We start from the raw sequence: 20129 nt of genomic DNA on the forward strand, positions 1-20129 counted from the left end.
GACTTCATGCTGCAGTGGCAAACCTCCTGAGTACGATTTAAAGCTATGCTTGTGGAGGCAGCTTATAACAATGAAATAACCTTTGCTCCCTGCCTTTTCTGCCCTCCCACCCCCATCGTTTTAGGAAGTGCAGGTGTCTCAGAATCTCGGATTTATCGGGAGTCCAGAGGGCGTGGGAGCAATGAACCCCACATCAAGCGCCCAATGAATGCCTTCATGGTATGGGCAAAAGACGAGCGGAGGAAGATCCTGCAAGCTTTCCCGGATATGCACAACTCCAACATCAGCAAAATACTGGGTAAGGCAATGAAAAACAGGAGCAGCAGTTCTCCAGCAGGGGTCTGTGGTTTGGAATGGGCATAATATCGACAGGACACCCATCTGGTTCTGCTAAAGCCATTCTGTGCGTAACTCAGAATGGGGTGGCAGAATTCTGGACTGCACCATTTCATAGTGGAGCGAGGTGTCTCCTAAATGAACTGTGGCCAGGATAGTCAAGAGACCATCTTGTTCGAATGTAGCTTGCAGAATGGCCATGACTTTGCACTCGGATCAGTATCTGAGGCTCCTTCCACTTTTGGGAGTGAAGGTGGGCACGAAAGGTGGAGTCTTTTCAGTCACATCCCCTTGGTTATTGAAGATCCCTCCTTGAGAGGCTCAGCCAACTCAAGCAATACTCTCTTTTCAGTAAATAATAAAAATGTAGTTATATCAGGAATGTTTGGGGAGTGAGCCATTTTGGGTGTTGGATATGGGGTATGGCTTCTTTGGGGTTGTGTTTGTGTCTTGTTAGTCTTTGTAGCTCAAGGGTCACCCAACATTTGGGTCAGTAGGCACATCTGGAATTTTGGGCACCAGCCACAAAATGGCTGCCATGGGGCATGGCATGACACAAAATGGGTGCCATGCTTCAGCCACCCCATCAGCCACTCCTGAGCTCACTCACAAAGAGAAGCTCTTTGCACCTCTCCTTTGTTAAAAAAGGATGGGTGAATGAATGTCCACACCTGGCATCTAATGAAAATGTGGGCATGTTTAAGGGAGCATATTCAGTGTAGGAGAGGCTGAACCCATTGCAAACAGAACCTGAGGAGAAAGAGCAAAATTTCTCTGTTGTGCTGAGGTTTCTTGAGGCGACATCTACTGTGTTCTTTCATGAGTGCTGCAGAAGGCACATTGGTGACCCCTTTTGTAGAATTTTATGTGGATTTTACACAACATTTTGATGTTTGTATTATTATTGTTCTTTTTTTCCCCAACCCGCCTTGGGACCAAAATACAAGATATAGTGATTAGTAATTGAAATGATTCTGAAAGTTCCTCTGTGTGAAAATCTCTTTTTAGTAATGAACATCAGAAAGAGGACTTGGCTACACATTTCTCTCTAGAACGTGAGCTTGCCGTTTTCAGGGAGTTGTGTTTGATCCGTTGTGTGTGCCTGTCTGTTTTTACATGAGGGGGCAATGTCCTTCCCATTACCTGTAGCAGTGCAGTCCACAATTCTGGCTTTTCATTCTAAGCAAATGTGTAGGTTGACTCAATTTCACACGGGCAAGTTGGCCGCTGGAGAAATTCTGCTGGGAGCAGGATTTGTGTGACTGCTGTAGGATTCTTCATTGTACAGATTCACAGAGGCCTATATACTAGCTGTCGGTTATAGATGGCAGGTAGGATGACTTTAATAGGGCACCTGAATTGACTAGATTAGTCGGAGGAAAGTGAGATAAGGAGTCTACATTTGTTCCCGGGAAGATAACACTTGCATATGCTAGCAGAAGGGATTTAAAGGCAGTTAGTGACTGTGAGATTAAGCCTACAGAGTCAGGAGAAAAACAGTTTGTCTCGGTCTTTGCATTTAAGAGCTGTCCTGATTAAACTTACCTTTAAGCAATAGTCTTCAGGAATTGGTCAGATCACTGCAAACATCATCTCCTCCACTTTTCATACAGAAAGTACAAAGGGAACTTGGATGTTTTCTCCCAATCTTAACTGATTGTTTGGGATAACAACCTCCAACAGCACGCTGCTAATTCATTCCACTTAAAATAGGCCCTTGAGCCGGGCTGACATTTTACTCAGTCTCTGGGGGATCCGCGTTGACATTTTAAAGGGCTTCTAAGCATTTTATAATACCCTCCAAATCTGGTTTTAATAAACCATTTCGGCTAAGAAATTTAACATAAGGAATCACCTTTTACTGTTTAGCACTAGGCCAGGCCAGTGCAGGGAAGGAGGGAAATGCAGCGAGCGTATCGCGAGCATCTTTTTCCGATTAAATATACAGTACGTGGAGTGTAACATGCAAATCCATTCCAGATTCTCATAGAGATGACAGCCCTGCTTAGCTCTCAAAACTTCTTGCACTCACTGCAAGTGAGTGGTGAGGTTTGAAAGCAAGCGAAAGTGAGAGATTGCTTTTCTTTGAAACATCAGAGGATAAAGGGGGGAATCTCTTCCTCCTCTGCAATAAAGAGTGGGTGAGGCGCTCTCCTCTTCCCCTGATGGAAATGCTGGAAAGGTCCCTTCTGGGCTGCCAAAGGCCACTTTTTGAACTCAGCAGGGAGTTCTCTATTAACTTGGGGAAGGAGAGGGAGTTGGAAGCTCACAGATCAACCAGGTACTCGGGTCTCTTTGCAAGAATAGCACAGTTGTTCTAACTCAGCATCGTCATCATTCTTCCTTCTTCCTGGCACTGGGGTCAGGTGTCTGAAGTTTCACACTGACTGTGGGTTATGTGAGACTATTGCTCAACCAGGCGCTCTCTCTCTATCTCTATCGCTCTCTATCTCTCTCTATGGCTCCAGTACTACAGTGCTATTCTGTCCTGGGATTAAATTTTGACACTTTTGATATTATGCTCTGAACATTTAAAAAAAATGGGGGGGGGAGTACCAATGCATGGATTTGTTAGCAAAGTCATCTGCGCACATGTTTGCCATCCATCTGTTCATTAGTACGTAAACTGGTGTATTCGATTTTTATTTCACTTTTTTGCAAAAAGGAAAAGAGATGGCTTGTTAAGGAACCTTGTCTCATTTTTAAGATGTGCTTCAGTCTTTCAGTGTTCCCACTCGTAGTCTTTAAGATTCTCTCTCTCTCTCGTGTGTGTGTGTGTGTGTGTGTGTGTGTGTGTGTGTGTGTGTGTTGCAGTTAATTGGGGGGGAAAACTAAAACACAATTTTCTGTATTCAGCCATTTTTATAGGAATGTGAAATAGGAGGCCTGAGAAAGCCGGGATCTCTGAATGTTGAGCTGTTTCTCCTATTTGGGAAGTACAGTATGCTGATAACACCATCCTTGCCTTATTTGCATGCAGCTGTTCAGGCAGATCTCACCAAAGCAGTTCACCAAAAGTTATATTGCAACAATAAGCATTAATTAAAAAAAAACAAAAAATAGTTGCAATGAAACAGAAAGACTGGTGTGTTTGTTTCAAGGAAGCTGTAACTGGTTCTTCTCCCCTCCCCACTCATAGTAGGGCCCTTCGGAAGCCCCTGTGGTGGCCCTTGGCGGAGGCCACTGCTGGGAGCAATGGGTGTGGAATTGGCACTTTACAAAAGAAAGAAAAAAGGTCATTGCCCCAAGAAACTTACAATCTGAATGTCAATGAAGGGAGAAAGCCGCTGGTGCACCTCTGTATCCTTAGACCAGCCTTTTCTAGACTGGCATTAATTGGTTAAATGCTTCATGGGAAAAGTGGAAAAGAGATACGATGAGGCAGGCTGTGCCTTAGCCTATGTATTTGTCAGCCTAGCCTACCTCGCAGGCTGGTTGTGGAAGGAGTTGAGATAAGAAAGATAAAGCTGCAGGGTTTTTTTCCCCTGGGGAGAAAGGTAGAGGAACTCGTCATGAAGTTTGCTTGTTTATTGCAGGCCCAGTCACAGTGCCGCACACACACACACCCCGCCAAGGTAGTGGCTAAATGTAAGGTGTAACTAATAAACTCAAACAGACAATGATCTGGATTAGAAATGGCCCCCACTTTATTGATTACAGATGATAGGTGGATTTTTGGTTCAGGTATGGAGTGTATATCCATTCCAGCCCCTTCCCCCACACAAGAAATAATTATGATTTAATTTAAAAATGGTGAGGGAACCCGTTTAGGGCTTTAAAGGTCAGCACCAGCGCTTTGAATTGTGCCCAGAAACCTCCTGGGAGCCAATGTAGGTCTTTCAAGACTGGTGTTATGTGGTCTCGGCGGCTGCTCCCAGTCACCATTCTAGCTGCCGCATTCTGGATTAGTTGTAGTTTCTGGGTCACCTTCAAAGCTAACAAATGGCACCATCACAGTTGAATGGTACATTCCAGACAGGCAAAAACTCTCAAGGAGGGTGCAAACCATGGCCAGAGAGGGGAATGGCTTGGGGACAGTGGGTGTAGCTAGGGAGGGAATAAGGTGTGCGGAGAGTTCCAAGGGCCAGACAGAAAGGCTTGGAGGGCCGCCTTTGTCCGAGCTTCCAGAGGGAAGGGGGAGTCCTTCTGTGTAGACACATTTCCTGCCCCTTGCAGGATTCCTGCTTGGTTCCCAGCGTGCATTTGACCCCCATCAAAAGAGAAAGGCCTACTCGCACCCACCTAGCAAGGCAAGTGGAAAACTGGCAGTTAAAAAACTGAGACTTTCCTAATAGAAGCTATATGGTTTGCTGGTGTTTTTGTTGGAGCAAGGGACAAATGTTTTGCAAAAGGGAGAGAATGTAAGCTTTCTGTAGATCATAAATGGTGCGTGGGGTGTTTGTGATGATCTAGGCATGGTGGAAGTTATAATGTGAGCTAACTGCAGCGAGGAGGAAGGCCCCGGCTGTCTCCCAAGTTGATCAGCCCCCACAATGTCCTTGCCACATTTCCACCCAGGGGTTGTTTTCATAGCCAGGGGCGCATCTCTGTCTCCCCAAAGAGGCTGAGCACTACAAGGCTAGCCTGAGTAATATCCCATTGGGTCATTTCTTTTCTCTCCCCCCCCCCAAAAAAATTCTCCCAGCCCAGATTTATGAGCATCATGAGTATTTTGTAAGAACAAAAATCTCTCCACCCAGCTCCATTAGAAAAAGCAACCCGGAGAGCAAATGAACATTGTTCCTCCATTTGTAATATTTTTCTTTTCTCAGATCCTAGCAAAGCATTGCCTAGGACTTGTCCACTTACACAGCCAGAAGAGGGTTGTTGTTGTGTTTCCCCTTAAGGGACATAACTTTAATCACTTGTGTCATTCATCCTCTGGGGCCGATGCAATTATGCATGTGGGAGTTTGTGTGGGTGTCGGTGTACACACATGCATGCATACACATTGTGTACACACACACACAACGCACAAGTGATATTAAACAACAGTAAGGAACTCAGGTCACTTTACTAATAAGCTGGATGACATTATTAATAAACACATTTGGCAAAGGAGAGACAAGAAAGGCAGTGGGGGCAGGAATGGAGTCATTAGTGAGGCTGGATGAATGAATGGCTTTTTGCAGCAGAACGTAAGCAAAACAGGTCCTATCTCAAGGAGCCACAAGACATGGATGAGAGAAGTGACTGGTCCATTAGGGCAAACGGGGTAATGCTTCACTAACCTTGGCCAGCCCCTGTCCCACTTTCTAGGAATGGAGGAGAAATTTGATTTTGTTTGCATTTTCATGAGAAACTGCCAAATTAACACTCCAGGTAGCTCCAGCAAGGGAGCAATCCAGCATCTGCCTTGGGCAAAGGAAAGCCACCAGTGACTCTTTTGGAGCTACCAAAAGGATGCAGGTGACCACCTACCTTACAATTTGGGAGGGCTCTCAAGGTACCACCAGATCAGCTTTCCCAAAACTTGGGTCTCCACCTGTTTTACTAGAAACCCTGCACCAGATCCAAGTGTTACATGGACTGGATCTGGCCCTCAGGTTGCCACTAGACCACTCCAGGGCTGGCAAGTCCTTTGGTGACGACATCCACAGCTTTGGAAAGACTCAGAGATTGACAGATCTCCTTTTTCCTTCTCCCCCCGGCAGGCTCTCGCTGGAAGGCTATGACGAACCTTGAGAAGCAGCCGTACTACGAGGAGCAGGCGCGCCTTAGCAAGCAGCACCTGGAGAAGTACCCGGATTACAAGTACAAGCCCAGGCCGAAGCGCACGTGCTTAGTGGACGGGAAGAAGCTGCGGATCGGCGAATACAAGGCAATCATGCGCAATCGGCGTCAAGAGATGAGGCAGTATTTCAATGTTGGGTATGGGCCCTTTGTGGTGGATTTCATATACTTAGGTGGAAAGGGTCTGGGGTAGCTCAGTCGATAGAGCACAAGACTCTTAACCTCAGGGTCATGGGTTCAAGTCCCATGCTGGGCAAAGGATTCCTGCATTGCAGGGGTTGGACTAGATGGCCCTCGTAGTCCCTTCTGACTCCACCGTTCTATGAGTCTATGTGCATTTTAGCCTTGCAGGTGTTATTAGGCATATAGTGGGGACCTGGAGTTTTCCCGGTGTGGGATGATGGATAAAAGTTTGCCTCTCTTTTCTCCTGACTTTAAAGGTTGGGGGTGGCTCAGTCAGTAGAGCATGAGCCTTTGAATCTCAGAGTTGTGGGTTCGAGCCCCACGTTGGGCAAAAGATTCCTGCATTGCAGGAGTTTGGACTAGATGACCCTTGGGATCCCTTCCAACTCTACAGTTCTAATATTCTAAGGTCTGCTCGCCCAACCACTAGCGCATGAGAGCTGTAGCCACTTCAGCTGGTGGGAAGTCAGTTGTGTGCATCCACACCTGTCCTCGTAACATGACTTTCGGTGCATCACATGCAGTGATGGGCAACTGCATGGATGGCTTTAAAAGGACTGGGCAAATTCCTGGAGGGTGAGGCTGGAAAGGGCTACTAGGCACAATGGCTACATTCTGGCCCCACAGTCGGAGGCAATATGCCTCTGAATGCCAGTTGCCAGGATTGGGAATCGCAAGTGAGGAGAGAGCCCTTGTTGCACTTGGGACCTGGGGTTGGGCTTCTCATGGGCATCATGGGCTGACCATTGTGAGAACTGGAGTTCTGGGTGAGATGAGCCTTTTTGGCCTGATTCAGCAGGGCCCCTCTTACATTCAGGACGCGGTATTTGCAAGTGGTTTGCAAGCTTGGTTCTCAGAGCCATTCTGTGGGATGAAAAGCAGGCCATGTAATCAATGACACCCCACCCCCCGCTCTTCATTCTCGAGAAATGCTGCCCATTGGCAACTGTGATTGTTAGTAGTCGCCGATACAGTCCTGTCCCCCTTTGCGAATTTTTCTGGTCCCCTCTCAAAGCTGTCTAAGCCATTGCCTTTCACCTCATCTTCGTGGCAGTGAACTCCTTTAGTTAATTGCAAGTTGGGCCTGCTACAAAATATTGCAGTGTGGTGCCCTCCAGTTCAGGGTGCCAGCCAGCTAGCCAATCAGGCCTGCTTTCAAGCTCCACCATTCCACTCCCATTCCCCTTTTGAACCCTATGCAAACGTTCAGTTTCCTAGAGCTTTCACTAAGTTTGAAGGCAATGCTCAGAAGCAGGGGACCTCCTGTTCTTCTGGGGGCAACCCATGGGATTTACACCCCTGACTATGCAGGGTTCTAAATCATTCAAGGAGCCTCTATGAGGATGAGAGAGAAATGTTTTCCATTTTGCCCTCCAAAAGTCACCTTACTGCTTACTCCACATGCTAGTTTTCGATGCAGCAGTCACACAATGGTAGCCACAATCCATACCGACCCCGCTATTTCTTGACAAATACATTGGCAGATTCCTACTTTCCAGGGGGTTGGGCTAGATGACCCCCCAGGGGACTCTACAATTCTTCCAGACAGTGTTCTACCTGGAGCTGCCAGGGATTGAACCGGAGTCCTCCTACATGCAAAGCAGATGCTCTAATACTGAGCTACATCCATTCCGTTTAGGGTACATAAGCAGGACTCCTCACACCTGAACATCAGAAATAGAGGAAAGGGTGTGCCTTGTAAATAAATATACACTCTTTCCTGTCCTGCATGTTCTGGGGAGAAAGAGCAGACGTTTCATCACTTAATGCACAATTAATATATGGAATTCACTGCCACAAGATTTTGTTACAGCTACTTATAGAGGATGGAGGGGAAATTTGATTCAGTGTGCATTGAAAGCAGGACCAGTCAAATCTGCACTGTCAAAAACAATTTGCAAACCAAACCAAAGATATCCTTTGGATTTTTCACTTATCTGAATTTTGCGATGCGGTTCTTCAACAAAACAGCGTTTGCAAAAATGCATTTATTAGGGGAGTGTATGCATTAAAAATGAAGATATAAGTGAAAAGAATTGGGAAATGTGGGGTAATTGCTTGCAAATTGGTGTGCATTAGTCAAAATATAAAAATTATTTAATAGGAGAAATTCACACTAAAACGTTTATAATATTTCACGAGGATTTTTTTAAATAAAAAATCATACATCGCTAAAAAATGTGAACTGAATTTAAGACTGGGGGAAATGAGAAGCAAAATTGATATATCCTTCTATGTACTTACATAACGCTGCATCTTTCTGAGTTGGTTGAGAACAAACGCCTAGCCGATCCAAAGCTAAGCACTTTTGAGTCCTATTGATTTTTTTTCCAGCGTAAGAGTTAAGTACAGGTTTAAATCTCTCCTGTTGAAATCAAGGAGACTTAAAACTGCTTAACCACGGCTGGACTGCGCCCAACGTTTTTGGAATGAGAGCTGGCTGTTTGAGCCTGGTTAATGGATGACAGTAATGATGAACAGAGATGAATCTGCCCAGCTACTGCTAAGTGTCACCAGGCAGTATTTTAAACAGCTACAGTGTGCATTGTAATACTAAGCAGCTCAGCCCAGAAATCTGAGCCGCTTAACCCTGTGGTGTTGGCAAGTCCGGTGATCCCACTGGTAAGCGCGGAAACAAACAGAGGGATGGCAGCCAAACCTTGGCATCAGGAGATTAAAAAGAGAGGGAGGTGAGGACCTTTTGGAGGAAGAATAGGCAGCGAGAAAGCCTCCAGAATTCCACTTATCTCGCCAACACTGATGCTTGACAATGTTAGGGCGGGGGGGGGGGAGAGGATTAATCCAGCAATAGTTGAAATGTTATTCAACTTTCTTACTGAGCTAGCCAAATTCTCTCTGCTGGGAGTGATGCAGATACTTTGGGGTTACCAATAGGTGTGCCCCAAATGAGGTCTTTGAAACAAGGTGACACCTTTAAGGGAACTGGTTTTGGGTTCTCTAATGGGCATAACATTTGTTGGAATGTGGCAAACGAGGCTACTGCAACCTCGTGCTAAGCTTGGCGTGCTTAGAACTGATTGCTTTCAGTAGACTTTATCATGCCTAACTCAGCACAGCGTCAGGCTGTAGGGCCTGAATCCCGACCAGGTGAGACTGGGACTTGCTTATGAGTAAACATGGTGAGGGTGGTATTACAGGTAGCAGCTCTTCAGAAATATAGAGGTGGCTCCATAGAGCTGCCATGGTTTGTGGCACACAGTGAACTCTGATGTTGCAGGTTTTCAAAGTGTTCCAACCCTATACTCAGAAATTAGCCTCCTAACCACGGCCAGCTGTAACAGATCTAGCTACATGTTGGTGTTGCTGTTGTGGATGCCTGTTTGGTAAAATCCATCCTACGTAATCCACACTTCCCTTATTTAACCCATGCTAAGTGCAAATTATTTTTACCAGTCCATACACCTGCATGCTCTTGGAGCCCTACAAAATTGGGGTTTGGTGGGCGAGTATTCTGTATGGATTGAAATTGTCTACAGACCAGAGCTGCTGGTCTAGTCATTTTCACATCACTTTTGAATTCAGTGATACTAGGGCCCTAGGACTCAGATATTCTAAACCTGTGATTGGGCTATCTCACTTTAGATCAGCCTTCAACAACTGCAACTCCCATCGCTTCTGGTTGAGGCTGATTGGAGTTGTAGTCCAAAATGACCTGGAAGGTGAAGCTGTTTTAACCAGTAGGTTGAGGTTCTCGTGACTGAATGTTCATCTCTACAAAATCAGTCTCCACACAGAAATACAATATTCTCTTAGGGATTCTAGCTCTCTATATGCAGGTATTAATTCAATTTAATTGCACAGAGGAGCATTGCAGTCTATGAAGTGGTTCAGCCCGGACTCAGGTTTACCACCTCAGCAAAAACAAGGGCAAACGCAGCAGCTGCTGTTAGAAATTAAAACAAGAAGACAGGCGGGTCTTATCTCTCCTTAGCAAGGCTCCCTCTTCCCCTCTCTCACTAGGTTGGTATGGTCTTCACCTTGTCTGCTGCTGGCATGTAGCCCTCAGACTGAAATAGTTTCCCCACTCCTGTGTCCTCTGCCCCAGATATTGAGGCCTTCCAGGATCGTTCTGAGGCTTATTGCATGCTTGGTGTAAACGGCCAGGGCAAGGTTTCACTCTCAGTTAAGCCTGCTCTTCTCCGGAGATTCCCCTCCTGTCTCCCGTGGCAAGGCTTTCCTTTGCAGACGGACACACCTTTGATGACATTACAATGCGGAGCATGTTCTGCACAATATTATCGCAATTGAATTAGCCCATGCTGCAAGGCAACAAAAGGAGCATCAGTGCTAAATCTGTAGGTTTGCAAGGATGCCCCAGAGCTTCTTAGGGATATAAACACAGCCAGCATTCCAAGATTTGAGGAAGGAATTTAGCAGGCCTAAAATAACCCAGCTCTTTCATGACATTTGCATGTATTTCCAAGCTTTCGGTATCTGAAAAGGAAGGTTTTAAGCAGATGCTTGGCATGGTAGCTTTATGATTTCACAGAAAAGTTACAACAAGATGGACTAGGGCTGTATGCCTCTCTTGGATGCTCAGAGCCAGCCACAGAAGGACTTTTAAATAGGGTTTTGGTTTTTAAGAACTGCCTTAAGGTCTGATTTTATGAAGCTGTCTTTTTAAATTGAGTCAGACAAGTGGATTTGTCTACCTTTATATTGTTTATGCCAGGGGTTGGAGAATTTCTGGCCTAGGGATGGGAGAAGAATTTTTATTAAGTTCTCATTTGCACTCCCCCCCCCCCTCAAAAAAAAGATATGCAAATTCAAAGGAAGGTTGTGTTTCTGGTTGCATATCTCCAAATCTTGCAAAGCCATTTTCCAGGCAAGTAACATGTACAAAAATGCATATACTAGGGTAGTGTATGGATGAAAATGCTTATAGAGAAGTTTTTAATGTTGGCGGTTTTATAAATTGTTGGAAGATGCCCAGAGTTGCTGGGGCAAACCATCATTGATGATGATGATGATACTATACTTGTGAAAGTGATACACAAGGATGTATATTAGGATAAGCTGCACACACAAAAAAAAAGTGTGCTAAGGGAGAAATTTGGTCTAAAATGCTGATGGATTTCCATGGGGACTGTTTTAAAGTAAAAGCAGAAAAGTCACAAATGCATGTGGAAATGTGAGGATCTGAAGGCTGGGAAAATGAGAGAAAGTGAAACCAACAACTTTGCCCAGCCAAACTTGGCTCTATAAATGCTGTTGGACTCTAACTCCCACAGGTTCCCCATCCCTGGCAGCATGATGAAGTCATTCCCAGCCCTGGCAGCCTGACCTCTTATCTAGCTGGAGGTCCTGCGTAATGAATCTGGGTGCCTTCTCCCTGCCCCCATGGAAGTGTGTGCTCTACCACTGAGTGTGTGGGTCTTCCCCCTGGGATTTGACCTTTTTGTCTAGCAAAGGTTGCAGAACCAGAAATAAGTGTGATCAGTTGATCACACGGGAAATTCTTGCGCCAGCGCTGTTTCTCAAAGGGCCTTCAGAACTTCCAGCGCAGTCTACCCCCATCCCTCACAATTCAGGGATACAAATCTGCATCATGGGCATTGTGCTGGAGGAAGCACTAATGTTTCCTGATGCCAACACACCACGCATCAATGGAGACAGCCCTTGAAATGCAAGGAGCAGGTTCAGAGGTGGTTTTGTCAGCACCATGGCAGGGATGAAGAGAGGGTTAAACTTCCCCTCCTTGCCCCCACCCCACTTTCCTGAGGCTGCTCAGACTTCCCCATTGCTGCCGTTGACACTTATGCATTAATTACACTAGAGAAATTAATGTTGGTCCTAAGGAAGGAAGTGGGAAAACAGAGCTGTTATGCCCTATAGGGATTCTTCTGTACTGGGCCCACATGGGGAAATATCATGCCCATTAGAACTGAAGGAAATGCCAGTGAAGTCAGAGTGAAACAGAGAAATAATCAAATAATATTTGACATCTAAGGTATATCAAACATATGAAGCAATGGCTCCAATATAATGTAATGTTAAAAAATGCATTAAGATTTATAATACATGGGTGCAATTATTAAGATGTGGCATCTGGGGTCTGTAATTGCACCCAGTCGTGGGGTTGTGCTACCCCTAATGCCTTGCACATGGGCGCTTTCATTCTACTCAAAACTTCTTGGAAGTATGCATTCAACGACAGTACTAAATAGTTAATGTTCCTTACCTTAACTGCTGCATTTGTGTAGTTTCACTGCTGCGTTGTTAAATCAGAGTTGTCACCACACTGAGGTCTAATAACTTGAAAGCGCAATGTTTTATTTTCTTCCAGTTTGACTTTCTTGAAGTCTAAAATGATACTAATTAGTGGGGAGATGCTGGACATATTTTTATATCCCTGGAAACATGGCTTTAAGGGGGCCTGCAAAAGAGAGGGGGTAGGGAAAGAGAGAGAGAAGGGTAATAGCTTGGTGGCAGAGCATCTGTTTTGCATGCAGAAGGTCGCAGGTTCAATACCATCTCCAGGTAGGCTTGGTAATATCCTGCGCCTAAAACCCTGGAGGGTTGCTGCCGGACAGTGTACACTGTATACAACTGTTGTCGGTATAGGACAGGCATCCCCAAACTGCGGCCCTCCAGATGTTTTGGCCTACAACTCCCATCATCCCTAGCTAACAGGACCAGTGGTCAGGGATTATGGGAATTGTAGTCCAAAACATCTGGAGGGCCAGGGGATGCCTGGTATAGGACAACTGTTGACTATGCTTCTCCGCACTGCCACTGACAACCACGGTAGATAATACTGCGCCAGATGGACTAATTGACTCAGTATAAGGTAGCTTCCTTTGTTGATTTCTAAAAGAATGGCTTATGAGGATGCACCCTCCCCCTTGTGTCTAACGCTTCCCCGTATTGTTTTCCCCCTCCTTCATTGCCAACAGGCAGCAAGCACAGATTCCCATTGCGACGGCCGGCGTAGTCTACCCAGGGGCCATTGCCATGGCAGGAATGCCCTCCCCGCACCTGCCCTCGGAGCACTCGAGCGTTTCTAGCAGTCCAGAGCCCGGGATGCCCGTTATCCAGAGCACTTACGGCATCAAAAGCGAGGACACCTCCCACGTCAAGGAGGAGATGCAGACTGACGACATCAACGGTGAAATATATGACGAGTACGACGAAGAGGACGATGACCCCGATGTGGACTACGGCAGCGACAGCGAAAACCACATCGCGGGGCAAGCCAACTGATAAGAGGGGGGTCCCGGTTCTTGGCGTTGACCTCGGAGGACTTCAGTGGGAAGCCCCGGCTGGTATCTTAGCCCAGTGGCCAAGCACACAAACTTAAATCCTCACACACTGACTGTTACTTTAAAAAAAACTCTTAGTCTTAACTAGTTGGGGGGATATCAGCTGATCAATAGGCATCAGCCCGTGTCGGGGGGGAAAAATAAACTTTTTAAAAGGAAAGCGAAACAAAAAATTTAAAGAGACAAAAAGGCTCAGAGGAAGGAACCGTGACAAGGAAGACAACTCACGAAGACAACAAATATATATATATATATAAATATATATATATAAAACGGACGGAAATAAGCTATGGGTAATATAATGCCAGTAATTCAGCTGCTATACCCAAGCACTGAAGTCTTACCCGTTCAACCTTTTATTATTATTATTTTTTTCAAAATAAACTTTATGGCTGTTTGTTCTACAATGTTCTAGAAAATTCTCACTCAGGTACACAGTGCCAACAAGTGGCTTTGTGAATGTGTTCTGTTGTTTTTGTGCTACAGGTTAAAGGAAGAAAAAAAAGATTTGGGGTGGGGTGGGGGGAGGTTGGGGAGGAGGTGACGCACCTGACCGGGATGGGGCGGGGGGCAGAATAGGTGATTTTTAAAAACAATTCTTTATACTTCCCCCTCCAACTTTCCCACCGTCTTTTTCACCCTTCCTCTCCAGAGTCAGGGTAATTTAAGGCATTTATGCATCTGGCTGGAACATGAGGAACGGACCTGTTTTTTTTAGCCCATGTGGCATTGCACATCCTGATTCACAACAATTGCTGCTTGCAGGCAAGGAAGAGGTCATTGGACCTGTAGGAGTTTGCTTAGGGCCCTGGTGGTTTGCTCCAGTGCATAATGTTTTCTGTGCAGGCTGCAATAAACCTTTGGGTGATTTGAGAGATTTGTAGACCATGAATTGAGCTCTAGAAATGCCCAATATTAAACATGGGACCTTTCATCAACACATCATCATCTTTATTTATTGGATATCTTACTTGCCTTTCACCACCAGGTCCCAGGACAGGTTACACCCATATAAAAATTCAATATTAAAATCCTTTAAAACAACAATGCTTTCTCATTGACCTACGTCCTTCCCTTCCACCAAAATACATTAACCCAGTCCCTTAAAAATGCAAGCACTTGTTATATTTTGGTTTGACACCTTCCTTATTATTCTACACACATCCTTAAATGGGTCATGCCAGTCACCAATAGCCAGTTAGCCTGATCACCTGGGAGACTTATGTGCCCTCGTCCCAATCCAGTGTCTGCTTGACCGTGATGGATGTGCGCGAGAGCATGTTGCCACATGGGCTGCAGTGGGCATACTCTTATTTCTGCTGCCACCACCCCAGCCAATCACCCCCTTCCTTTCTAGACAGGGCCTCCTTCCACCAATTGCACACCAGACATAGTCTCTGAGCAAGTGCCAAATTTGTACTCACATGCTGAACAACTTCCATTTCATGTTTTCTTTCCCAGTTGGTCGTCTTTTCTTTATTTCTTTCTTTCATCTCATCTTCGGTCTAAAGTTAGGACAGTGTTGTGTCTTAGACAATCTGTTGAAGAACCTGATTACCAGCAGCTGATGAGGTTAGGTTTTTCTTTCTTTAATTAATTTTCTATTAAAAAACAAACATAAGTTAAAGGAAACTGTAGGTGCTGTTCTCAGGTGAAAGAGAGAGAGAGAGAGAGAAACAAGAGATTTAGAGGGAAAATATATTTTATGAATCATGGACTTGTGTGTTTAGGTGGATGTGGGTGTTTATGGTACTAATAAGAATAATCTTCAGACAATTGTTGGGGTGGAGCAGAATGACTGAGTCTGTATGACATCCTTAATTTACACTTCATGTTGCTACATGTAATAGATTTCCATTGTTTGCATATGAAGTGTGGCACTGAGGAATGTGAAGCATTAACTTCCTAAGTCAAGTATTGGGGAGGAAAGGGTGAGGATGTCCATTGTCATGTGTTCAGAGACTTTCAGCTCCAGATCCGCATCAACCATGAGGTGGAGGCTGAGATGAAATCTTGCTTGTGGATGAAATCTTGAGTGAGCTATGAAAATAATTCCCATGATGTATGAATGATTGACCCAATATGTGTGAGCCATCTTCCCATGCCCGTGTATCCAGAGTTGGACGCAGATTGGGCAAGGCATTCCTCACAATTTGTCATTCCACATAGTCCCATCCCTCATGATGGAAAGTGCGCTACTACGCTACCATGGGGAATAACAACTGCAGTGGGCCTTTGTGTATCAATAGCTGTTCCAGTCAATTCCATCTGGCATTTTCCCAGGTTAGAGGGAATGATACAGAATCCTGCTTTTGTGGTGTATCTTGTGTACCTTGGGCCCATTCAATCTTTGGCTTCCTGCCATGATGAGGAAGTCATGATGATTGGACAAGGGAAAACTAGGTTTTTGACCTAGCTGAAATCAATGGAACTATGCTCGCTAAATGGAAGAACTTTACCATAAGCAGTTTATACTGGTAGTTCAGGGTGCCAGATAGCATACTAAGTTTGATGATAAGCAAGTAGCTCCATATTCCAGCAGTTCTCACAATGTCTTGCTTGCTAATACAGATGCTGCAAGCTCATTGGTGACCCACATGGGAGAGGTTTATTCTGCCATTCTGTGTGCCACTATTAATTCCATTCTAAGAGGTTTACTACAGCAGAAAGCTACAGAGATAGACCTGCACATACAGTATACTGTTTGCATGCAATGCTAAGCCATGGTTTGTGTAGCTTAACGGTGGTTTGTTTGTACATCCAAGTCCATCCTAGCCAACTGTGTTTTTGTTGTGGCCAACAAACCAATATATGGAACCATGGTTGGAAACGGGCTTGCAAATTTTGACTTGTGGTTTCTCATTAGGTCTGAACCCACTATCCTGGCTTAATCCCAGTTTTTTTTCAGCACCCTACCCTCGATGCTTGCTCAGCTACAAATGAGCAAGATGAACATTTTGAAAATGAAGCTAACATTAGGAAAACAAATTATAGTTGCTCTGCTCGTCTGCAGTGCTGATCCTTGGTTAAAACAAACAATGGATTATCATTACATACAAACTGGTACAGTGCAGAATGCAAGCTGAAGTTCTGGAGAAAGCCAGCAGCCATTCATTTTTAAAAGAGCAGATCTCTAGTCCTCACTATTGGAAAGGTTTTCTGGACACTCAGGAGAACATCTGGCGGAATATCAAAAGCTTAGCGTGGTAGCTAAATAATACTTTCGATAGGGAAAGGTTCTATGACAGCAGGACCAGACTGAGGCTGCCACACGTATTAGGCTGTATGTCCCGTTGGCCTATTTCTGAGTAAACATGCATAGAGTTGTTCTGTGGATGACAGCAAATGGAAGCACAAAATAAAGAGTGTGTGGAAGGAGGAAGGAAGGAAACGTAGGTTTATTCTGCATTGCTCCTAAGGATAGCAGAGTGTGGCTTAATCTCAAAGCAAAACCCACAAGTCCCCCTTTGATTTTTTTTTTTAAGCGCACACTTCAGGTCCAGCCATTTCTGCACTTGCATAAAACACTTTGCAACCACGCAGCTTTTGACAGTGGCCACTCTTCTCAGGCACTGACACCAAGCCACCCTTCTGCACCAGTAGCTTTAACACAAAACCTGCACAGTTAAGTTTACAATATTCTACTGGCCAAGCACTTAAAATACCCACCCTACACCCTTACTTGCCTGGGTGTCTAGAGGTGGGATTAGATTGCAAATCAGAAAGTTTTCCTAAAGTTGCAAGAAAGTGTTGATTCATTGTAATATTTTACTAAAGGAGAGAGTGGATTGCCCCTATCACTTTTATTTTCACAACAGTCTGGATAATTATCTGTCTGAAGTTCCTTAGTTGTTGGATCCTGTCCCAGTATGTGGGGTTGGGTTTGTTGACCTAGCAGGTTATTTTGATCTCTGTAAGTCTGTTTGTGATTCATACATGAAGATATATCTGTTGATTTTGCTGACTGTCATTTCAATGTGTGAATTGGCTTCTCCAAAAAAAAAAAAAAAAGCATTGTGTACAGATCAGTGGGGTGAATGGTGCCAGAGCAAAATGGAAGTTTCATGGTTATTGAAGTCTAAAAAATATCTGACCATATTCTGTGGCTATCATGTGTTTGCCTAGGTGTGTCCAAAAGGGTGGCAAGCCTTAACCAACATTGTAGCTTTCTTGGGAAGGGATGGTCCCATCAAATATGTTCAAGCACACCCTATAGTTTTTCAAGATGGCAGTATTTGCATTGAAAATCATTACTGCCACCTTGGACATTATTGGATAGTGTGGCTGCCATATTTGCCCAGAAATGTACAAGATAGTGGCATTCACAAAATTCCAGCCACTGGAAACAATGGGGAATATTGCAATGCTGAGGTTATTCCAAGATCATTGAGAAGGATCTTGAAGGAAGTAGGTGGGAGGAGACTCAAAAGGGTAAAAATAAAAAAATAAATTGAAAAATCATTTAAGAATTGATCATCAACCCCTATTCATTCTTATTAACTCTTTGAAGATTCATGCCCTCATTGTTCATATGGCAGAATGCTACTTCAAAAATAGACCTCCCTCTGCAGTTGTCTGGCAAAGCAAACAGCATCCCATTGTGATTGAATAGTTCTGGCAATAGTTAAATGGGCGCTTGGATGCAATTTCCAACCCCATTGCTCTTTCATGATATCCACCTCTCCCTCAACAATCCTTTCTCTCTCTCTCTCTCTCTCTCTCTCTCTCTCTCTCTCTCTCTCTCAATACTTGTCTGGGTTGGTATTCAGAGTAGTACATCATATTCTCTATGTCAGAGATGTCTTGTTTTGTATTGGTTAATGGTTGCATTTGATTTTGCGTGAGGGTTTTTTTCTTTCTTCAGTTGAACCGCCTCTTCATGCTAATGTTGTAATGGTACTTATAATGATGGTAAGAATAATAATAGCTGTTCCCAGATAGTAAATTATGCATAATTTATTTTCCTCTCTTTTTTTACATTACGTTGGTGTTTTTTTAATTTGGCAATTACCACAAACAACTACAGCTCTTAAGGTGTTTTTTTTATATATATATAAAGTGTCCTTTCCTCCTTTTGGGTTAATAAGCTGCAATTTCACTATTGCTTGCCCATCCCTCCCCTTTTTTTGGTGTGTGTGTGTGGGATCTTTTAGAAAACATAATTTTGAGCCCACTGTCCCATCAGGTATGGACATTTCTTAAGATGGGGTGAATTATGGGAGTGTTGAGTTCAATATTAATTAACTTCACTCAGTTTGGATTATTTAATGACACTCTAGAGCCATTCAAAGCACTCTGGTTAAAAACTAAAGCAAACTTTTATATATATATATATAAATAAATATAAATATTATGACAAATGTACAATGTGAAAACTGAACATTTTGCTCTCTTTTTCTAAAAGGAAAAAAAACTAAACCAGATTGTTTCCTGTCTTTGTGAACAAATATTTCTGACTCTTGTGGGTTCAACCTCACATGTGTTGGATCCTTGCTTTCCACCATTTTATGAAGACAGTCTGGGTTAATTATGTGACTTTGGTCAACATCTATACTTTGTTTTAGCTCCAGGTTAGTTCCAACCCAGGTTGGAGCAAGTCATCAACACACTAGTTATGAGATTATATAATCTGGGATGAGCCTGTGATGGAAGCACTTGCAAATCCACGCAGATTCATTGTGGTCCCAACTGTGCTGAGGGAAATAAGTGATACTCCGTAATGTATGTCTGATCACCCCAGAAACAGATAAATGTATTCAACTATTCAGTTGACTGTCCTAAATTGAGTCCAGTGGGCCTATGTTTGCAGGTGCTTACTGTACTGGACCCAAAGTACTTCAAAATTACTGCAGGTACAAGGACCTCAACTGTGAGAAACTGGAAAAAATACCTGCTCTCCATTCCTACTGAGTTAAGGGGACAGAGCTTTATTTCTTTTGTTGATTGGGAGAGGGGAGTCTTTCTGCATTTATCCTCTTCACTGTATGCCATGGGACCTATTCAAGGTTGGATATGTCCCTGATGTGATAGCCATAAGAAGCTAAACTGATGTCCAGCCCTTGTTAAGCATGACCTTATTTACAGAACGTATCCCAGGCACTACTGAACAACACCCTAGGGTCACTTAGAGGACATCCCATATCTAGAAATGTGAAGATTTGAATCCAAAGCAGTAGACTTGGTCAGGTATGGATATTTTATCCGAGTGTGGAATGGTTTTAGCCAGTGCTATTTTCCTAGGGGGAAAGGTGCCAGAATTCACCATGAACCCCTCCCTCGTTCTCTTAGAATGGCAATGGAGAGGTGCCATAACACATCTGAGTTTCGGCTGGGGGGGGAAACAAAAAGCCCTGGTTTGAGCCCAATAGTCTGGGTCTGAAATCAACATGCTAACTATTGAGACTGAGCTTGGCTTCAGTGGGAGAGTTACACATGCATCTTAAGCTCTCTCCGAGAGTTAACAGAAGTAAAAAAAAGGCTTAACTTTGATTAGGATGTGTCCGATCACTGAACATTAAGGCCCTCTGATTCTGAACTGAGCAGCATTCCCCTCCCCTGCCCCCCCCCAAAAAAAATTATTGCCAAGCCTACCTC

At 44.2% G+C, this 20129-nt stretch overlaps 1 protein-coding gene across 14 annotated transcripts in view; it reads left to right on the plus strand.

Moving 5' to 3' along the window:
• The window catches only part of SOX5 (SRY-box transcription factor 5), a 729285-nt gene extending 709416 nt beyond the window's left edge, over nt 1–19869 (plus strand). For 13 of the 14 annotated variants that reach the window (XM_060279172.1, XM_035127886.2, XM_035127887.2 and 10 more), the window contains 3 exons: nt 125–298; nt 5991–6207; nt 13170–19869. In XM_060279172.1, coding sequence (XP_060135155.1) covers nt 125–298; nt 5991–6207; nt 13170–13476 — 698 coding nt within the window. In that variant the 3' untranslated portion in view covers nt 13477–19869. The remainder of the gene's footprint in view (nt 1–124; nt 299–5990; nt 6208–13169) is intronic. The other variant, XM_060279178.1, reaches the window with a different exon arrangement.
• Nucleotides 19870–20129: the final 260 nt, after the last annotated feature.

Source organism: Zootoca vivipara, chromosome 10, assembly GCF_963506605.1.
Source record: "Zootoca vivipara chromosome 10, rZooViv1.1, whole genome shotgun sequence".
NCBI classification, from domain to species: Eukaryota; Metazoa; Chordata; class Lepidosauria; order Squamata; family Lacertidae; genus Zootoca; species Zootoca vivipara.